At 47.9% G+C, this 19,278-nt stretch overlaps 1 protein-coding gene across 3 annotated transcripts in view; it reads right to left on the minus strand.

Annotated features, from left to right (window-relative positions):
* The window catches only part of LOC139052201 (usherin-like), a 165,868-nt gene that overhangs the window by 32,445 nt on the left and 114,145 nt on the right, over positions 1-19,278 (minus strand). For all 3 annotated transcript variants that reach the window (XM_070529284.1, XM_070529282.1, XM_070529283.1), the window contains 2 exons: positions 14,454-14,554; positions 1,366-1,579 (listed from right to left, as the gene is read on the minus strand). In XM_070529284.1, the coding sequence (XP_070385385.1) occupies positions 1,366-1,579; positions 14,454-14,554 (315 nt within the window). The remainder of the gene's footprint in view (positions 1-1,365; positions 1,580-14,453; positions 14,555-19,278) is intronic.

The following is a 19,278-nucleotide window of genomic DNA, read 5'->3' on the forward strand; positions in this document are numbered from 1 at the left end:
CGTTCACTCTACCTATTCGGTAAAGGGATAGCGTCAGTGAACGAGTATGCGCTTTCAGTTTGCCCAAAATTATTTCGACAGTTAGAAAGTTCTCTCGTTTTGAGAGTACTTACAGAAATGTCCAGGAGGGCCGCCGCGTGGTGGTTTTATTGAACGCCGTAAGCGAAACCTATGAGGAGCGCGCCGCGGAATCCCTAATACTACGCATGGAGGCGCTGCCGACAGATGGCGAATCCGTAGGTCCCGACTCCAATAAGGTGCCATCACGGCCGTGCCGTACGCAGCAGCCGCCGGAGAAGAACGCTTCCCCTCCCTCGCCTCACGCGGTGCCTAGCACACGACAGGAGAGGGCACGCTTCCGGCCCGCCTTCCTTGCTGGCGTACGCGAGATTGAGCCGCGTTCTCCGGCTCACCCTCGCACGCTTTCACTCGCACATACAGCATACGGCGCGCAGGGACGAGTTTATCGCCATTGGACCTTACACGGAACCTCACGGCGACGGCGACGGTAGAAGTGCGCTTGAATGTCCATATAATTGCTACCGCAATAATAAGATGGAGCCAAGGAGGCGGGACACAGCTTCCTTGGGTCCAACGCATATTCCACGTGGAATATGCGCTGAAAGGCAATTCTGTGACTTGAACAGAGGGTAATTGAACCACTTGTAGCGCTTATAATGTAGCGCATCGAGGCGAAAATATGAAACGGATCCGTGAGAAATGCTATCAATGTCTGGATTGTACTCGCAGAAGAAACATTGTTACACAGACCCATTAACGGGATACCTTCTTGTGAGTTTGCCCATTGTTTCACGTCAGTCTTACAAACTATACATGAGCGCGTTTAAACCCGCGGCTTGCGATTTCGCTTTCTTCTTTTTGTGAAAAACAGTTGAAAAATTAAATTAGGGGGTTTCACGGGCCAAAACGCTTTCTGATTATGAAGCACGCCGTAGTGGAGGACTCCGGAAATGTTGACTACCTGGGGTTCTTTAACGTGCACCTAAATTTAAGTACACTGGTGTTTTCACATTTCGTCCCCATCGAAACGCGGCCGCCATAGCCGCGATTCGATCCCGCGACCTCGTGCTCAGCAGCCCAACACCATAGCCATTGAGCAACCACGGCGGGTTGAAAGCAGTGAAGGCGAAAGATTAGAAATAGGGAAAATAATACCACATGGCCTAACGCTCGTGCAAAGTTTCATTGTCATTTTCGTTCTGTGTCTTCAAGCGGTCTATTGAGATTTTGTCAAGCCATCAACTGCACCAGCGTCAACATTCACGAATTTTCTTTTTGCTCTCGCTTCTCAGAAGAAGAACATGAAGAAAAATTGAAATTTGTTAGTGCACAATACCAGGGTACCTGCATGAGACATTCTCATTGAGAACGTGTATTCACGTCCACATCCATGGAAATTGCAGCCGCGAACTTCAAAATAAAGGTTGTGTCCTGGAGAAGGGTCTGTCAGTCTCAGATAGCCACTCGTTAACGCCAGTGTCTGTCCGTGGTCCACAGTGACATCGCACTCCGCTGTGCCATTGCAGGTGGCCCACTCTTCGTGCACCGCTGTCTTGTACTGCGTATAGGGAGCACAAAAGGCGACGCAACATTTGGGCCGTCGACTTCACTCATTAGCCGCGCACACACGTAGACTACGCGACAGGGACATTGAGGGAAACGGAATCGCTCTTAAGAAGTCTGCTTTTGCGGCAATATAGTTTAGCGTTCCAAGCAACACTGGATATGTGTCACCGCAGAAACTATGGTTTTTGGCTATGTTCATGTAGACTTCCCACGAGGCTGGAAAGCCGGCGTTGAAGGGAACGAGTGGTACCGAAAATCATCATCAGGGACGTCATCAGCGTCTTGTACGACTTTAGTAGTAATACAGAATTATGGTTAGAAGAAGGTGACTTAAGGTGGAGTGAAGTGAATAAAGATAAATTAAATTGTATTAAGGTGGATTAAGGTTGGTAAAAATTAGAGCAAGAAGGGTTAATGGGGAGTAAGTGGAATAAGGTGGGTAAGCTTGGTACAAATTAAAGCAAGGTTGATAAAGGGGGCATGACACGGTCACCCGAGAATTGGCAGTTTTCCGCTAGAAATTGCAGCAGATGGTCTATTATGGTTATACACGTTCAAAAACTGGGCACTAAGAGCACATTTCTGTCCAAAATATGAGCTAGATCTCGCCGGCTATAACCCTCGCCCTCCGGCGCCGACCGCCATATTGCCATGCCATGTGTGATTTCATATGCTGCATCGAACCGCGCCATCGTCTGCCACAAAATCAGCCACCGCACCACGTGATGTCTAAGCCGAGCTGCCTTTTGTTGCCACATTTACTCCACATATGGCGTGCCATGCCTTCGACTCCTCCGATTTCGCATGAAGAAGCAAGCGATGAATCTATGAGCAGCGGAAGCATTGATGGTGTCGTATACGCTGACACAGTTTGACTCCGACTCCATCGCCACCAGCTCAAGTGACGAAGACAGCGAAAAAAAAAACGTGGTCAACAGGCATGACGACATGCCCTTCTGCATAGTTAACTACTATAGCGTTATTTCATCATATTTCATGCTTACAGCGCTGCTTAGCCAGCCGTTCATGGGGGACGAAATCTGGCGCTATTTCGCACAATGCAAATTGTTGTTCGCGAACATTGCTTTCTGGCATGTCTATCGCATCCGTACTCAACAAAACGATTTTGTTAAGCTGCCGCGTGGTCCCAACAGTTTCTTTTACCCCCTCTGTAGTTGTGTGGGGCATATGTAAACAGGTGTCCGCGCACATGTGGCCACGGTACAAGGATTATGCGCGGTGTACGCTTTGACTAAACTCTTATTTGCACTTGATTTATTGCACTCGATATTGAATATTGAATGCATTTCCGTAAGGCACGCCATAACAATGTCCAGTATATTGTAGGAGCGCTGTATAAGTCATCTGGATCGCTTATCGCTGCCTTGGTTAGCCTGAAAGATCATATGACAACTTTTATTAGGTTTAAGGACCGCATTAGGCGACTTCAATTTAACAGATATTGGCCCGTCAACGTTCGCACTCAAAACACATATTGATGAATCAAGTGAGGCCATGCTTTATATAGCTTTATCATTTGACTTGACGAAAACTGTAGAGTACCCCACCCGAATACAAGGGAGTTAAAAATCTACATTAGACCTCTTTTGTTTCTGGAAAGATTCTTGATACAACTAAGTGTGTGGTGTTACCTGGTATCTCCGATCCCCAGGCCGTTCTTCTGACTCTTTTCAACCTGAAGGTTCATAAAATTGCTCTTAAATGCATTTTACAAACTTCTAATGTGCTGATGATATCTCCATTATCGATGTTCTTTCTTTTAATTTTTTTTACATTTTTTAATAATGCTGCCAGTGTTCAAGAACTTTGGGACCAGTTTAAGGTCATGGTACATGAATGTATTGAAAAGAAAAGAAAAAGAAAGCGCGGATTTCTCAGGTGATATCGCAAGTAAAAAGAAAACTGAAGCGCGTAAAAAAAGAAAAGCAAAGCAAATATGCTTTCTCCGGAATCGGATCAAGAGATCACTTACCTTAGTTCTCAGCTAAAAAGCATACGTTCTTTGACAAACAGCCTTATTTTGAAGAATCTTTACCGAACTTTATATCAGAGTGTCGCGGAAAATGCTGGCGTTTGGTTTAACCAACCTGTAGGACTCATGATCAGTTTGGAATCAAAGGTGTTCAGGTCAGTGACGCACAAGCAGTATCTAATGCCTTGAATGAACACATTAAGCCGGTACAGTGAAAGCTCGTTAATTCGAACTTCAATAATTCGAATTTATGGATAATTCGAACTGTACGATTTGGTCCGGCCAAGCTCCATAGAAGTCTATGTATAAAAAAGTCCGTTAATTCGAACGCGAGAAGGTTCCCTCACGGATAATTCGAACTACGCTCGCCTGGCACACGGCCAGAGAAACGCGCCTACTGCCTACACACAAGGCTATATTGCCTCCGAAACGAAGAGAACGGCGAGAGAAGGCAAAATCGGACAAAAATCTAACCGACGCGGGGTCAGCCAGAAGGCAGCGGCGGCTGCCGCCTCTCCGTTCTACGTAACCTCCGAGACTTCTTGCCCGTTGCGAATCTCGGAGGCTTTGCAAATCTTGTACAGCTGTTAATGTTGTGCGGAGATGGCACGGCAAGCTCCAAAACACAGCGAATCAAGTACGTCGCAGCTGCGCTTGCAATCAAGAACCAACGAATCAGGGCCTTTGCCACCTTCACATGTTCAGCGTCTTTGTCTCGGCAGTCTTCATCGGTTGTGCACCTCTGTTTTCTGCTTAGGAGGTATCGGCCGTCGCGATTCATTGTGATGGTGTTAAGCCTCTGCTAACGTTCGTTTCGGTGGACATCGGTGGTGTGGCACAGTCGGACCCAGAGCTTCGACTTGAAGATGGCGTGTGCCCGCGGCACACGCCATCACTTTCTGACACGCCAAATTTCTGACATGCGGTACTGCTTCCAAATCGCAGTGTACTGTTGCCCTCCTTCACTTTCGTTAGTTCGAACTTTCGTTAATTCGAACTGAAGCGGCTTCCCCTTGCGGTTCGAATTAACGAGCTTTTACCGTATTTACTAACGACTATATCTTTACGAAGTTTGAAGCTTCGCTGCCGCCTTTGGAAGATCTTATCATTAGCGAGCACGGCTTCTTAAGGATACTGCTTAACCTGGATGTAAAGAAATCACCTGGACCGGACAAAATACTCAATGCCTTGTTGAAAAGATGCGCACAATGTACACCTAAATGTTTGTTTGTTTTATTTACGAGGTCGGTATGTGAGGGTAGAATTCCGAGATACTGGGGTACTGCCAGAGTGAAACCGCTTCACAAAAGTGGAGACAAGTGATTGATCAAGAACTACTTCAGCACACAATTCACAATCGTATGTTAAACGTCCTCGTAAATAACAATTATTTTACTAAATATCAGCATGCATTTAGAAGAGGCTACTCAACTTGTACGCAGCTAGCAGAAGCTATGCATGATTTTGCGTATTAATTATCAATGGAACACAGATTGACGCAGTATTTATGAATTTTTTTAAAGCGTTCTACAAGGTCACTCATGAAATGTTAATTTATAAATTATGCACAATACTTCATACCAAAGAATTAGTAAAGTGGATTCAACGTACCTTTTAAACAGAGAAAAATTCGTTGTATTTAACGATCACTGTTCGGACGGGCTTACAGCTATCTCTGACGTCCATCAGGGGTCTGTTCTTGGACCGCTGTTGTTTTTACTATATATTGTTACGGGGTTAAAAACAGTCAGACGCGTATTTACAGAATATTTACAATAATTATAGCAGCTGACAATGGTAGAGAGCGCGCGAAGAACAGAACATCGTCTTCTTCCGACGATGATTAAAACATCTCCGTCAGCGTGTCACATGACCCCCGGCGGCTGAAGCACTTGCTCGGTGCTGGTTAGGAGGCGGGCGAGTTATACAACTTAAGACGCATGACGTGCACCACGTCGGAGCGATGCTGAGCCACGGTTGGCTCAAGAGGGGCGATTTCGTACGCGACGAGAGTTACTTGACGCAAGACACGGTAAGGGCCGGAGTAGCGTGACAGTAACTTCTCGGAGAGGCCAACGCGTCGCGACTGCGACCAAAGGAGAACCAGGGCAACCGGTGTGTAATGGACGTCACAGTGGCGGGCGTCATATAAGCGCCGCTGATTGTCCTGCGACTCCACAAGTCGACGTCGGGCAATACGGCGTGCTTCTTGTGCTTTAAGGATGGCTTCACGGACGTACTCGGACGTGGAATTCAGACTAGCAGGCAGAACGGCGTTGAAAGGTAACGTAGAGTTGTGGCCAAACAAGAGGAAGAATTGAGAGAAGCCTGCAGTACCATGGTGAGACGAATTATAGGCGAAAGTAACGAATGGCAGCGCAACGTCCCAGTCGCGATGGTCATCGGAGACATACCTGGACAGCATGCCAGTAAGGGTGCGGTTAAGGCGCTCGGCTAGGCCGTTCGTTTTTGGATGGTAAGCAGTAGCAGGTTTGTGTTTAGTCGCGCACGAGTGTAGAATGTCATTGACAACTTCAGAAAGAAAGTAGCAGCCTGGGTCGGTGAGGAGCTGTCGAGGGGCGCCGTGGTGAAGGATGACGTTTTCTAGGAGGAAGTCGGCGACATCAGTTGCACAGCTTGTCGGAAGAGCCCGTGTGATTGCATATCGGGTGGCGTAGTCTGTTGCTATAGCAATCCACTTGTTTCCTGAAGCAGACGTTGGAAAAGGGCCTAAAAGATAAACGCCTACACGGAAGAATGGTTCTGATGGTACGTCAAGTGGTTGAAGGCGACCAGCAGGGAGTGTGGTCGGTTTTTTGCGTCGTTGACAAAGATCACACGCAGCGACATAACGGCAGACGTCACGGTATAGACCAGGCCAAAAGTGAGCGCCGTCGAACGCGGTCATAAATCCGTGACACGCCAAGGTGACCTGCAGTCGGTACATCATGAAGCTGGGTGAGAACAGTCTGACGCAGATGCTCAGGCACAACGAAGAGTCGGGCAGGGCCGTCCGGGTGCATGTTAGAGCGGTACAATATACCATCTTGAATTTCAAACATGCGAAGGGAAGGATCGGGCGTCGTTGAAGTGAGCCGTTGATTAAGGTGTTGCAAAGTGGCGTCCCGACGTTGTTCGGCTCCAATGTCGCAAGAAGCAGCCAGAGAGAGAGAGTGGTGACAGGTATGCCGGCCGCAGAAACATCAGGAGGGTCGACAGGATGGCGCGACAAGCAGTCCGCATCTTGATGTAACCAGCCGGTCTTGTATACAACTGAATAGTTGTATTCTTGGAGGCACAGCGCCCAGTGGCCAAGGCGCCCTGAAGGATCTTTGAGGGATGAAAGCCAACACAGAGCGTGGTGATCAGTGGTGTCTGTGAATTGGCGGCCATACAAATAGAGGCGGAATTTACCCACTGCCCAAACGAGAGCCAGACTCTCGCGTTCGGTGATAGAATAGTTGCTCTCCGCAGAGGAAAGAAGACGGCTGGCGTAGGCAATAACACGTTCTCCCCCTTGTTGGTTCTGTGCCAAGATAGCTCTAATACCGTGGCCACTGGCATCGGTATGAATTCTGTTGGAGCTGACGCATGAAAGTGAGTGAGAATGGGCAGGGACGTAAGCAGCCCAATAAGCTCGGTGAAAGCACCAACTTGCTCAGTGCCCCAAATGAATGCAGCGTCTTTCTTGAGGAGCTGATTGAGAGGGCGCGCAACGTATCGCAAAATTTCGCAGAAACCGACGGAAGTAGGAGCAAAGGCCCAAGAAGCTGCGAACATCCTTGGCACATGCTGGCACGGGAAAGTCTTTGACTGCCCGTATTTTATCGAGATCAGGGCGTACACCAGAAGAATCGATGAGGTGCCCGAGCACAGAAATTTCACGACGACCGAAGTGGCACTTGGATGAATTTAGATGTAGCCCCGCCTGACGGAAAACAGATAGGTGTGTCGCACAAGTCGGAGAAAAAATAACCCCGTCGTCCAGGTAACAGAGGCGGATGGACCACTTGAAACCGTGTTGGAGGGCGTTCATCATTCGTTCAAATGTGGCCGGGGCATTACATAAACAGAAAGGCATCACTTTGAACTGATACTGGCCATCGGGAGTAATAAAAACTGTCTTCTCGTGGTCCATGTCATCGACGGCAATTTGCCAGTAGCCGGCGCGAAGGTCGATGGACGGAAAATATTGTGCTCCATGCAGGCAATCCAGGGCATCGTCACTGCGTGGTAACGGAGAGACGTCTTTCTTTGTTACCTTGTTGAAGTGTCAATAATCGACGTAAAATCGCCAGCTGTTGTCCTTATTTTTAACTAGTACAACAGGGGACGCCCATGGGCTGCAAGAAGGTTCGATGATGTCTCGAAAAAGCGTCTTGTCAAATTCGTGTTGGGTGATATGTCGCTCAGTAGGCAAGACGCGGTAGGGTCACCGATGGATGGGGTTCGCGAACACCGGTGTTTATTCGATGTTTTACGACAGATATTTGTCCTAGAAAGCGCTCTCCAAGGTGGAATATGTCCCAGTATGAGGCAATCAGGCAACGTAGCTCTTGAGCACGCTGGGGAGGAAGGTCGGGAGCAATCATTTTTGTTAAGGCATTCGAGTCTGATGGGACAGGGGGCGAAGCAAGAGTTGAACACGAGGAGCTTTCAGAAGTTAAAGCCGAAATGTGGTAGTCCCTGGCTGGCGTTATTTGCGGCAGGGATATTCTGCGCGGGAGTACTTGTGTACAGAGTCCAAAGTTCACAAGCGGAAGGCAGGACGTGTTGTCCGAAATGGTAACGACGGTGTGGGGAAAAGCGACGTTATGCGAGAGCATGACATCCGGATTAGGAGATACGATGTAGTCACCTTGTGGTACGGGTGGAACGGGGGAGACACCTATGTAGGTAACGGCACGGTGAGATAGGCTAATATGCTCTGTAGAACATAGCCGTATCGGAGCACTATCGGGAGGGTCAATAGCAGCAGGTAGAGCGAGTTGCACAACACCAGCAGAACATTCTGTCAAAGCGGAATGTGTAGACAGAAAGTCAAGACCCAGGATGAGGTCGGGAGGGCAGTGCTCTAGTACATAAAATAAAACAGAAGTATGATCTCCGGCGACACTTATTGGCATGAGCCGGACACATGCCAATAACGGCTGGTGGTCCACGGTCGGCAACCTGGACCACAGGCGAAGGGGCAAGAGTGCGGACTTTCTTGAGGCGATTCCGAAGCTGAGCATTCATCACAGATACGTGCGCGTCAGTGTCAATCAGAGCTGTAACAGGTACACCACCCACGTTCACATTAATGAGGTTCCGATGTGTGGGGAAGGTCAAAAGAGTATTTTTGCGTCGGGTCGGTTTGGCAACATCACCTCCAGGTGCTGCACCTGTTAGTTTTCCGGAAGGGTGCGCCGGAAGGAGCTAGGGGACGGTGATCAGCGAGATGGGGGCAATCGGGAGAAGCGGCGACGTGGCGAAGGAGAGTGGCTAGAGCGGGTAGGAAGAGAAGTGTCGCCAGAATTTGTTGGCTGCGTTTGCGGGGCGAACCGAGGAGCAGCATGAGGGCCGTGGGATGGGTGGTAGGACCAGGGGGTCGAATTCCACGAAGACCAGCAGTGACGTGAGATATGACCGATGCGGCCACAAGTGAAGCATATAGGCCTTTCGTGTGGAGTACGCCATTCGGCCGGGTTATAATATCCCGTTGGGGCATTCAGGTTGCAGGTGCGTATGACCGTGCTGGATGGAGTGTAGTCAGGCCAATTAACTGAGCTTGGTCAAGCCAACGTTGGCCAATTATTGGCGCACGACGGACTGTATCAATGAGACGGTCGCCTGGCAATTGTCGGGGCCATGGTTTGGGGTCGTGACAGGTGATGCGGCTTCTATTTCATGTCGGATGACATGGAGGATGTCATCAGAGCGATTGGGTGTGGGTGGACTGCCGAGGTCTTCGCAGGTGGACGTAGCAGCCGTGTTGAGAAGGCGGGAAAATGGGCTGGGCAATACGGCGACTCTTGGCTTCTTCAAACCGCCGGCATTCGCTAATGATGGCTTGCACAGTGGAAGAATTCTGGAAGACAAGTAGATGGAAGGCATCATCTGCTATGCCCTTAATGATATGTGCAACCTTATCAGGTTCGGACATCTTCGGATCCACTTTGCGGCACAGAGCGAGCCCGTCATGGATGTGCGTGAGATAGGATTCAGTCCATGTCTGGATCCGCAACGCGAGGTCTTTTTGGACGGCGTGCTGACGTCCAACAAGCTTGCCAAACAAATGTTTGAGTTTCTGTTTACAAATGTCCCAGCTGGTAAGTTCCTCCTCGTGGGTCTGAAACCAGACGCATGCCGTGCCCACGAAGTAAAATATCAGATTAGCGAGCATGATGGTCTGGTCCCAGTGGTTGCTGGCGCTCACCCGCTCATATAGTTGAAGCCAGTCTTCAACATCAGTGTCGTCGGTGCCAGAAAAGGTTTTTGGGTCGCGGCGTTGTGCTAGAATGATGGTGGGCGTGGGTGCTCACGGGCCCGAAGACAGCGCGCGAAGACCAGAACATCGACTTCTTCCGACGATGATTAAAACATCTTCGTCAGCGTGCCACAATATTAATGATATTGTCTCTGACATGCTCGTGAAAATTAGATTACGCTTAGGACTGTGGCATTTATACAGAAGTAAGAACTGTCTAAGATCAACTACTACTACATAGCGCGTGGCAAAAGAGCTTCTGCATTACAAATGTCCATTATTATTAAAAAAAACTGTAATAATGAGGATCACTCAAAAAAGAATGCCTTACTCTTTGGTTACAGTGATGAAAATTAAATTATGAGGTTTTACGTGCCAAAACCACGATCTGATTATGACGCTCACCGTATTGGGAGTCTCGGGAAATTTGAACCAGCTGGGGTTCATTAACATGCACTTAAACTTAAGGACACGGGTGTTTTCACAATTCGCGCCCATCGATTATAGTATTAAGGGTGTGGCACCTACAGAAGTACCAGAATATAAATATCTAGGCCTCTGGGTAACTAACAATCTCAGCTGGAATGAACATATCCATTTCACAACGTGTAACGCTTTTCACGAATTGTTTTTCTGAAGACGGGCATTGCGGTTGTCCACTCCATCTGCCCGCTTACTTGCTTACAAATGTATTGTTTTGCCTACTTTAGATTGTGCGGCAATCATTTGAGACCCATTCACTAAGACTAGCATAAACAAGCTAGAGAGGGTGGGAAGGTGGGCTGCTCGATATATATATAGCGATTGCCGGCGAAACACATCTTTTAATCAAAGCTGGCCTGTCGACGATGAATGAGCGAACTCCTTCTGCACGACTTAAATTCATGTACCAATTAATTAAAGGACACTACACAACTGAACTCACCCATTTACTTCACTTTTCACCTGGGTATGCGATCCAACAACATCACCTAGCTTTAGCTCCTTTTCGCGTTCGTATTAACTGCTTTACGTACTGATTCGTTCCACGAACCATTACCGATTGAAATAATCTCAGTAACAATGAAGGGTTGCAACCGTCACTGACGTTGTTTGCACTACATATTACCTAGTGTACGTTACTGCATTTGGATAGCTTATTGTTCTATTCTATATTTTATTTCTACTCTTTGAAATCTTATTCAAACGTTGTATTCTGGATGCTGGCTGCAGAGCTTCAACCTGCACTCGCATTTCTTTTCGTTCACGTTTTGCCTGTTTTGTGAAACTGCTTAGTTCTTTCTTCCCACGCTGCTATAATCCTGATATTCGGATTGCAGTATCAATAAATAAATATCGGTAAAAAGTGGTAGGTGACCTTAATCTTTGACTCAGGTGTTTCTTAGATGCACTCGGTGCACTTAGGTGACTTAGGTGCACTCGCACCTCAACGTTGGTGTTCTTTAGGTTAAGCGAGCGAACTTCCTTCCCCTGGCACGATATGCCGGCGACAAGCAAGGGAGGGTGAGGCGGAAGGGCAGCGCACGCCGCGTGGTGCGGCGTAGCCCCCTAGCGACCGCGGCACGAAGCGCACCTTACGCGCCCTCTCCGGTGCTTACGTCAGAGCATGTAACGAGCCCGCCAGCGCAGCTGTTGCGAGCAAGAGAGCGAGCAGGTGCGCGCCCGGAGAAGAGAAGCGAGTGAGGAGGGAGTGACATCACATCCGCTCTGCTAGGCCGATGTTAAGGTTATGACAGGCAACTGTTTTTTCTTTAATTAGCTGAATAAATATCATGTCACTTTCTTGTATTTGGCGTCATTAGTGACGTCATTACTTGTACTTTCTACTTCTGGGTTTCCAGGAAATTCGCCAAAGTCGGGCTCAGGTGGCAGATGTCTAGAGTCTAAGGTTCTGTGCTTTGGTGTGCGCTAATCGGTGGTTTCTAATTAATTCTAATTACTCCAGGAACTTCAGTTACTCAAGTTGTAACTAAGCTTATGCTCTGATATCATATCTATAACTAAACCTGTAGATTTCGTACCGTACTATTTTTTTCTATTTTTCTTATTCATTTTGAATTTTGCCCCCAGTCATCAGAGGAGGTGAACCGGAAGTGCTGCGCAAGGAAAACAGTGTCACTCGATGCGCATGCCGCGAAAAATAATGAGGCTGACGTTTGGCCGGGGCACTGCCTGCAAGGTGGGTTGGCGCGCAAACGCGGACGGCGAGAATGCTCAAATCTTCCTTGTAGCTGTCACGCGTGAAGTGTTTAGACAACAAAGCAAAAGCACAAAATAATAAAGATTAATCACCCAAGCCTTACGCTTGACGAGCTCCTTGGGGAACTTGAAGAACGGTACGAAGCACTCCTTGCCCCGTTCTCTCTGGCAATGCACAGCGCTACATAGGCGCCGCGGGGGCATTATTTCAGCCGCTACAAGCCGCTAGTTACAATGGCAAGTGGAAGAAAGTAGAGGTTTCCCTCATGCGCGCACGGCTGAAACACCGATTTGCTCCCCCGGCAAGGATGCAGCTTGTGACGTCACGGCTCGCGGGCATGGCAGTGTTGCTCGGCTGTTATGCCGTTCGAGTGCAATATAAAAAATTCAGTTATAAATGATCGGCTGGCTCAAATGTGCTAAAATTTTGCCAACGTGCTCTTGGACACACAAAGATTGCACCACGCAATACAGATTGTAATCGAAAATCGGGTGTCATGCCCCCTTTAAAGTCGATTGAGTTTGGTACCAATTAGGGCAATGTGGGTTAATGTGGATTAGGGTAGAGTTGTGAAGGCTAGGTGACAGTGTATGACGTCACGTATCATGGACGTAACCAATTATTAGAGAAGTCGTAATGCTTTCTCATTCAAATCACGCAAGGGTACTTAATTGACTGAATTTTTATGGCTGCGTCAGCAAGTGTCCGGAGCACCGGTGAACCCCCAGCGCGAGCGCATGCAGCGCGTTGCTGCGCGTCTTTGCCGCTGCGACGATGGCGCTGCCTTGACCGAGGTGCAGCAGCTACAGTGTACTCCGCCGCCAAGGAGGTAGTACCGACGAGCGATGAAGCCCACGAGACACGTCGCTCTAGAAGTGGAAGTGCTGCGGAGTGCGCCGCTTGTACAGGGTAGTCAACCGAGTTGACGGGGTCATAGCTGGGGCAAGGCGGTTTTACTAACGAGTCGTCAAAATGGACTGGCTTGAGGCATTCAAGCTCAGTGGTATCCGGTCGTTCATCAATGCAAATGACAAATGTATTGATGCGGGGTTCGAGGATGGGTAAGGGCCCAGGTAGTGCAGTTGAAATGGCTTACGATAGGCAGACTGTCGCACAAAGAAATGTGTTGCTACTCGAAGGTCCACAGAAACGCAAGGCCCTCAAGTTGCAGGTGCCCTGGTGGGAACCGGGTGGACGGATTGGAACAGGGAACACAAATGCGTAGTATAATCCGCGGACAGGATGTCGGTGGACCTTCAGTCATTGTCATGGTAGACAGGAACGAACTCAGTCCCGCATATGAGCGTTAAGTTGAGGCCAGACAAAGCGGCTAGAAAGGAGTTTCTGCGTTTTATGTTGTCCTAATGCCGGGATGAGACAGGTTGTGAAGGGCTTCGCAAAGGCAAAGGCGGCAACGCAGGTGAAGATGCACGAATAGCCGGAGTGAGGCGGTAGACGTCTCGCAGACGATGGTGAAACCTTCATGATAAACGACGTCCTCAAGTTGCAATTATCTGGATGACTGACGTAGTCGGCAGATTTCCGCGTTGTCGCGTTCATAGCGAGCTAGAAGTTCTGCGTCCAAGTGAGGTGGTGTAGAGCTGACCTTGCTATAAAACATCGACGTGACTCAGTACATCAGTAGGAATATTTTCTATGCCCTTGACATGCCGGAAATCGATTGTAAAATCCGAGATGAAAGAGAGCTCACGTATTTTTCTCGGAGTGTGGATCGATGCCGACCAGTTGAGCTCATAGACAAAGGGTTCGCGGTCAGAGAGGATCACAAAGTAACAACCCTTGACGAAGGGGCGAAAATGCTTTACGGCGAGATAGGCAGCCAGAAGTTCCAGACAAAAGACGCTGTATAATGTTTGTGCCGATTTGAGCTTCCTTGAGAAATAGACAAGAGGCTGCCATGCTCCCTTAGGGCTTTGATGTTGAAGAGCACCCACAGCTGTGCGCGACGCGTCGGTCACGATGGAGGTTGGCTTGCCTGGCTTACAACTACAACCTACAACCCTTACAACTGGTGGCGGCGGCGAGATCGTCCGACAAATCCCGCAGCTCCGCAGAGGCAAAAAGCAGAAGGTGCCTGGAAACAAATCTTGCTTGCCCTTTCAATAGCGAGCGCTCGAGGCTCGTATATCTTCTAGGAACCGTGGCTGCGCAAGGCGCCTTAACGCAGCGTTACTGGCGCTTACCTGAAAGTAATCGACGCTGCCGTTGGTGCAGATCCAGTTCAACACACGGAGGCTGGCCGCACCTTGAATTTCCACTCCCTCCTCGATATGTAGCTCCGGAACTGTGGTTGGAATGAAGTGGCGGCAAAGTAGCTATAGAGTTACGTTCCTGGGAGCTCAAGTACAGTCAACCCCAAAAGTTTACGGACCACAGGATCTCAGAAAACGTTCGACTTCCGAGCATCTGGTAACAGTAGTCCGTAAAATCGAACACCACAATGTTGTTCACACATGGTGCTATATGCTGTAAATTTGAATATTAGGCTGCGTAAGCTGCGCACATATTGAGATTTTTCTCTGATTTAGTGTTTTGTAAAATTTTGTGGTTGACTGTACATACGGTCCCCTTCATGATTCATTCGCATCCAAAAATTAAGAATATACCGAACTGATAAATAAGGCATAGGTGACTTTAGGGTGTCCCGGCTTACGTTAGTCAAGGTGTTCAATGAAAGAAAAGCTATTTAAAAAACACGATGCAAGTACGATTTTAAGACGTACTGTGTTAGATTGCCAGACATCTAACGACCGAACCCCGAAGCGGTTGTAGTTTTCTCGCGCACCTTGTTTTTTGAATCCATTTTTTGTTGTTGAAAAGCTTGGCTTACCTTAGCTAGGAGACACTGTATAAAGCAGCGAATTAAAAAATTAAATTATGGGGTTTTACGTGCCAAAACCACTTTCTGTTTATGAGGCACGCCGTAGTGGAGGACTCCAGAAATTTTTGCCACCTGGCGTTCTTAAACGTGCACCTAAATCTAAGTACACGGGTGTTTTCACATTTCGCCTCGATCAAAACGCGGCCGCCGTGGCCGGGATTCAATCCCGCGACCTCGTGCACAGCAGTCCAACACCACAGCGACTGAGCAACCACGGCGGGTAAAGTAGCGAACAAGGAATTAAGATTCAGCAGTACACTATGGGCACACAATAAGCAACGCACCTGAACTACGGCGAAGTGGCCGAAAACTAAATAGGAATGCATTCTGATTATTTTCAGGCCGCAATTTAATTATTGTTTTATCTTGATTTCTTTTGCCTTTCAGCGTTGCCTCGCAGAAACCGCGCTACAACTATTTACAATATCGGTACTCGGCAGAACCCATGATAAAAAAGAATCTGGGTCGAAGAAACTTAGCCAAACACGATCTTCTATTTAAAAATGGGACGTAGTGGCCCATTGCCATTAGATTACCTGTTCTCGTTTCTTTCTTCTTAACGCTTGTTATTTGAAATCGGCTCACTTAGTGATATGATATTTCTAAGAATTTTCTCATGCATCTTGATAATCTTCAAACAGATATAGAGGACGATAGGATATTTAAACAGAAGGAAGTATATTCAAAGCATTCTCTTTCACCAATTCCGTTCATCACTTATCACCCTTCCCGGCGAATGACCCATCCTCGCGATAAGGAGGACATGCCTTCTTGGCCTCGGACGAAGGGCGAAAACTATAGAAAGCGAGAATATTATTGCACTAAGATCATTGGGGCCCAAGGCAAAGACAAATACTGAAAAATTACTTGCTATTAAAAAGAAAGCCATTTTCGTCATAGTATGCCCAGCGTATGATTCGCATGCTCACCAATACTTGACGCGTTACGTTTAGGGCCGGTGACAAAAAAGTGCAGGTCAACGTTACTAAAATGCCACAAAAATAAACACATTTTTCCATGAAATCTTGCGTTTAGATTAGAATGACTGCGCGCGCACCTTAACGATAAATGTGGCCTGGTAAATAGAACATGCACACGCTACGTATTACAGATGTCAACGTATCAGGTGTCCTTACTCATAAATGCACGTGCCCCGTAATGCGAGCTGCTTCCTTTGTAAGTGCTTTTTCCCAGCGAATGCGTTGCTCTCGTTGTGTTACTTCACATTGCAATCACATTGTATTACTCTTGGTAACTGGTTGCGTTCATACTGCGTGTGCTAGTCAATTACCGTGATAAAGTGCTGCAGCAATTATTTAGTCCTTATACCGGCATCTGTATTTTGCGTCACTGTACCCTTGTTGTATTTATGATTATGTGAACAAGATGTGCACACGTGGTTTTACATTACTGATTTTGATTGACGTTGCAGTTGTACATTGCGCCCATGATTTTACTTCCGCGTATTTATTCGTTCATACTTAAGATTTCGCCTCACATATTTCATTTACTGCCGGTCTTATATGGCGGCGCAAACCTAGTCAAGCCTGAACATTTCTTTTAGCTTGCGTCGACCACAGTGTCCATTTGATAATGAAATAATAGTTGTCTGATTGATTGATTGAAATTCGTAGGCCCTATATTTACTAGCTGCTTTTTGTTGGACTACTGCATACGCTCTTCGTACGCTTGCTTATTCATTGGTCGCCGCATATTCTTGCAAACAATTCTACGAGAGGTTCACTAATACGGGCCCCGATAAATATGCAATGTTATAAGCATGAGTTGGTGGTTACTTCATCTCTTGCATAGTTGCGTTACACTACAGTGTCTGAACCATCAGATGCCGCGATAGCCGATGCGCCTAAAAGAGCGATATTCGCGGGTAACTTTGTGCGGCAATGAAGGGAAAGCTACGGTGGCGGAGCTTCTGTGGATGTGTTAGTGCTACAAGTACACTCCGGCACCTATTGAGAGCGCTTGAAGTTTTTTAGAACAGATATCAACCGTAGCTTCTAGACATTGCGATTTCGTGTTTGGCCAAACGCGGAACACAGACGCAGAAAGGTCGGTCCAGCTTAACACTCAGTGGTGTAGTTTATTTTAGAACGCAGCTCCTGGCGCCAGTTCCTGCGGCGACCATCGACTCACTCATGAATGCACTCACTCACATTCACTAGCACTCATTTCAAAAGCGTGAGTGTGAGTTAGTGCCAGTAGCTTTGAGTGGAGATGAGTGCGAGTGAGTGCCAATGAGTGTGAGTGGACGTGAATGCCAGTGAGTGAGAGCGGAGGTGACTGTGAGTGAGTGCCAGTGAGTGTGAGTGGAGGTGAGTGCGAGTGCAAGTGAGGGCCAGCGAGTGGGAGTGGAGATGAGTGCGAGTGCGAGTGAGTGCCAGCGAGTGTGAGCAGAGGTGAGTGTGAGTGAGTGCCAGTGAGTGTGAGCAGAGGTGAGTGTGAGTGAGTGCCAGTGTGTGTGAGTGGAGGTGAGTGCGAGTGAGTGCCAGTGGGTGTGAGTGGAGGTGAGTGCGAGTGCAAGTGAGGGCCAGCGAGTGTGAGTGGAGATGAGTGCGAGTGCGAGTGAGTGCCAGCGAGTGTGAGCAGAGGTGAGTGCGAGTGCGAGTGAGTGCCAGCGAGTGTGAGTGGAGATGAGTGCGAGTGCGAGTGAGTACCAGCGAGTGTGAGCAGAGGTGAGTGCGAGTGCGAGTGAGTGCCAGTGAGTGTGAGTGAGTGCCAGTGGGTGTGAGTGGAGGTGAGTGCGAATGTGAGTTAGTGTCAGTGAGTGTGAGCGGAGGTGAGCGCGAGTGAGTGCCGGTAAGTGTGAGTGGAGGTGAGTGCGAGTGCAAGTTAGTGCAAGTGAGTGTGATGGGAGGTGAGTGCGAGTGCAAGTGAGTGCCAGTGAGTGTGAGTGGAGGTCAGTGCGAGTGCGAGTGAGTACCAGTGAGTGTGAGTGGAGGTGAGCGTGAATGTGAGTGACAGCGAGGCCTGGAAAAATTATGGTGAGTAAGTGTGATTGAGTATTCTCCCACACTGCCTACCTATGCTGCGACATGTCTGTGTGAAATTTTTGCCTCACTATTACGCGAAATGAGAACACGTATAGAGCTGCACTCAAACTTCGCATTAGGCACTATCGTAGTCGTCAGTGATTTTTTCCTGCTATAAATACCATGTTACATTTTTGTCTCTCCCAGCTGAGACCAACGCGGATGAGAATGCGAGAATTTTTTTCAGGAGCGCCCTTATATTTGGGCACGCTTTGCCTCCGTCGCTTTCTTTTCACAGCCAGATAATGTTATCCGCAAGTAGAGCAGGTGTTGGCTGCTGGACAAGTCGGCTGCACGAGGGCACGCGTCCTCGAAAATGGACTGAATAGCTAAAAAAAGATATTCGCTTTAAAGCTACGAAAATAGCCAGGCAAATTAATTCAATTTATTGAACGAATGATGCACTTGGATGTGTATATTTGTAGGAGCGATGATATTTAGCTACTCTTTATTGTTTCATTTGCATAATTCCGCTGAGAACGGAGCCAGTGCATGGCGCATGAGTTGTAATAGAAATCGCTGTACACGTATGAGCCGGTCTTCATATGTTGCTGACTTGCGTTCAGCTCATTGGCAAAACTGCCGCTCTCTTTTCTTTCACAGTAGATCTTTTTTCTTTAAAAGCAAGAATTTCTGTGCCACCGGTCGTGTCCCTTTTGTGTTTGTCGAGAATGGGTGCGTTCGCTTAGTCTTTCACCCAGAGTGGCGATGAATAGCGGTATCGAATATTTTACTTTCTTTTCCTGCATCACTATTTGTAGTGTGATTCCTTTTTATTAACGTTTGTACTTTTACAGCTTAGCGTATCCCATAATGGTTTACATAATTGTATCATTCTACAAAGCAATGTGACATCACGTTCAATATGAACTATAACATGGTGCCCGTGGTTTCAAAGGCCCCAGGGCAGCACTGTGGTACTAACAAAGGAAATTTGGAAAAATCTGAACTTCGTTCCAATTATTGGTACTCATTAAAACAATTTGTCCTGTGTCGGCGCCGCTGAGCCACTGCAGTCTTGACCCCTTCGACCACGCACACCGTGTTGCAGGTAGTTTTGAGCACGAGTGGTAATCATAT

The sequence above is a fragment of the Dermacentor albipictus genome, unplaced genomic scaffold (genome assembly GCF_038994185.2).
Source record: "Dermacentor albipictus isolate Rhodes 1998 colony unplaced genomic scaffold, USDA_Dalb.pri_finalv2 scaffold_19, whole genome shotgun sequence".
NCBI classification, from domain to species: Eukaryota; Metazoa; Arthropoda; class Arachnida; order Ixodida; family Ixodidae; genus Dermacentor; species Dermacentor albipictus.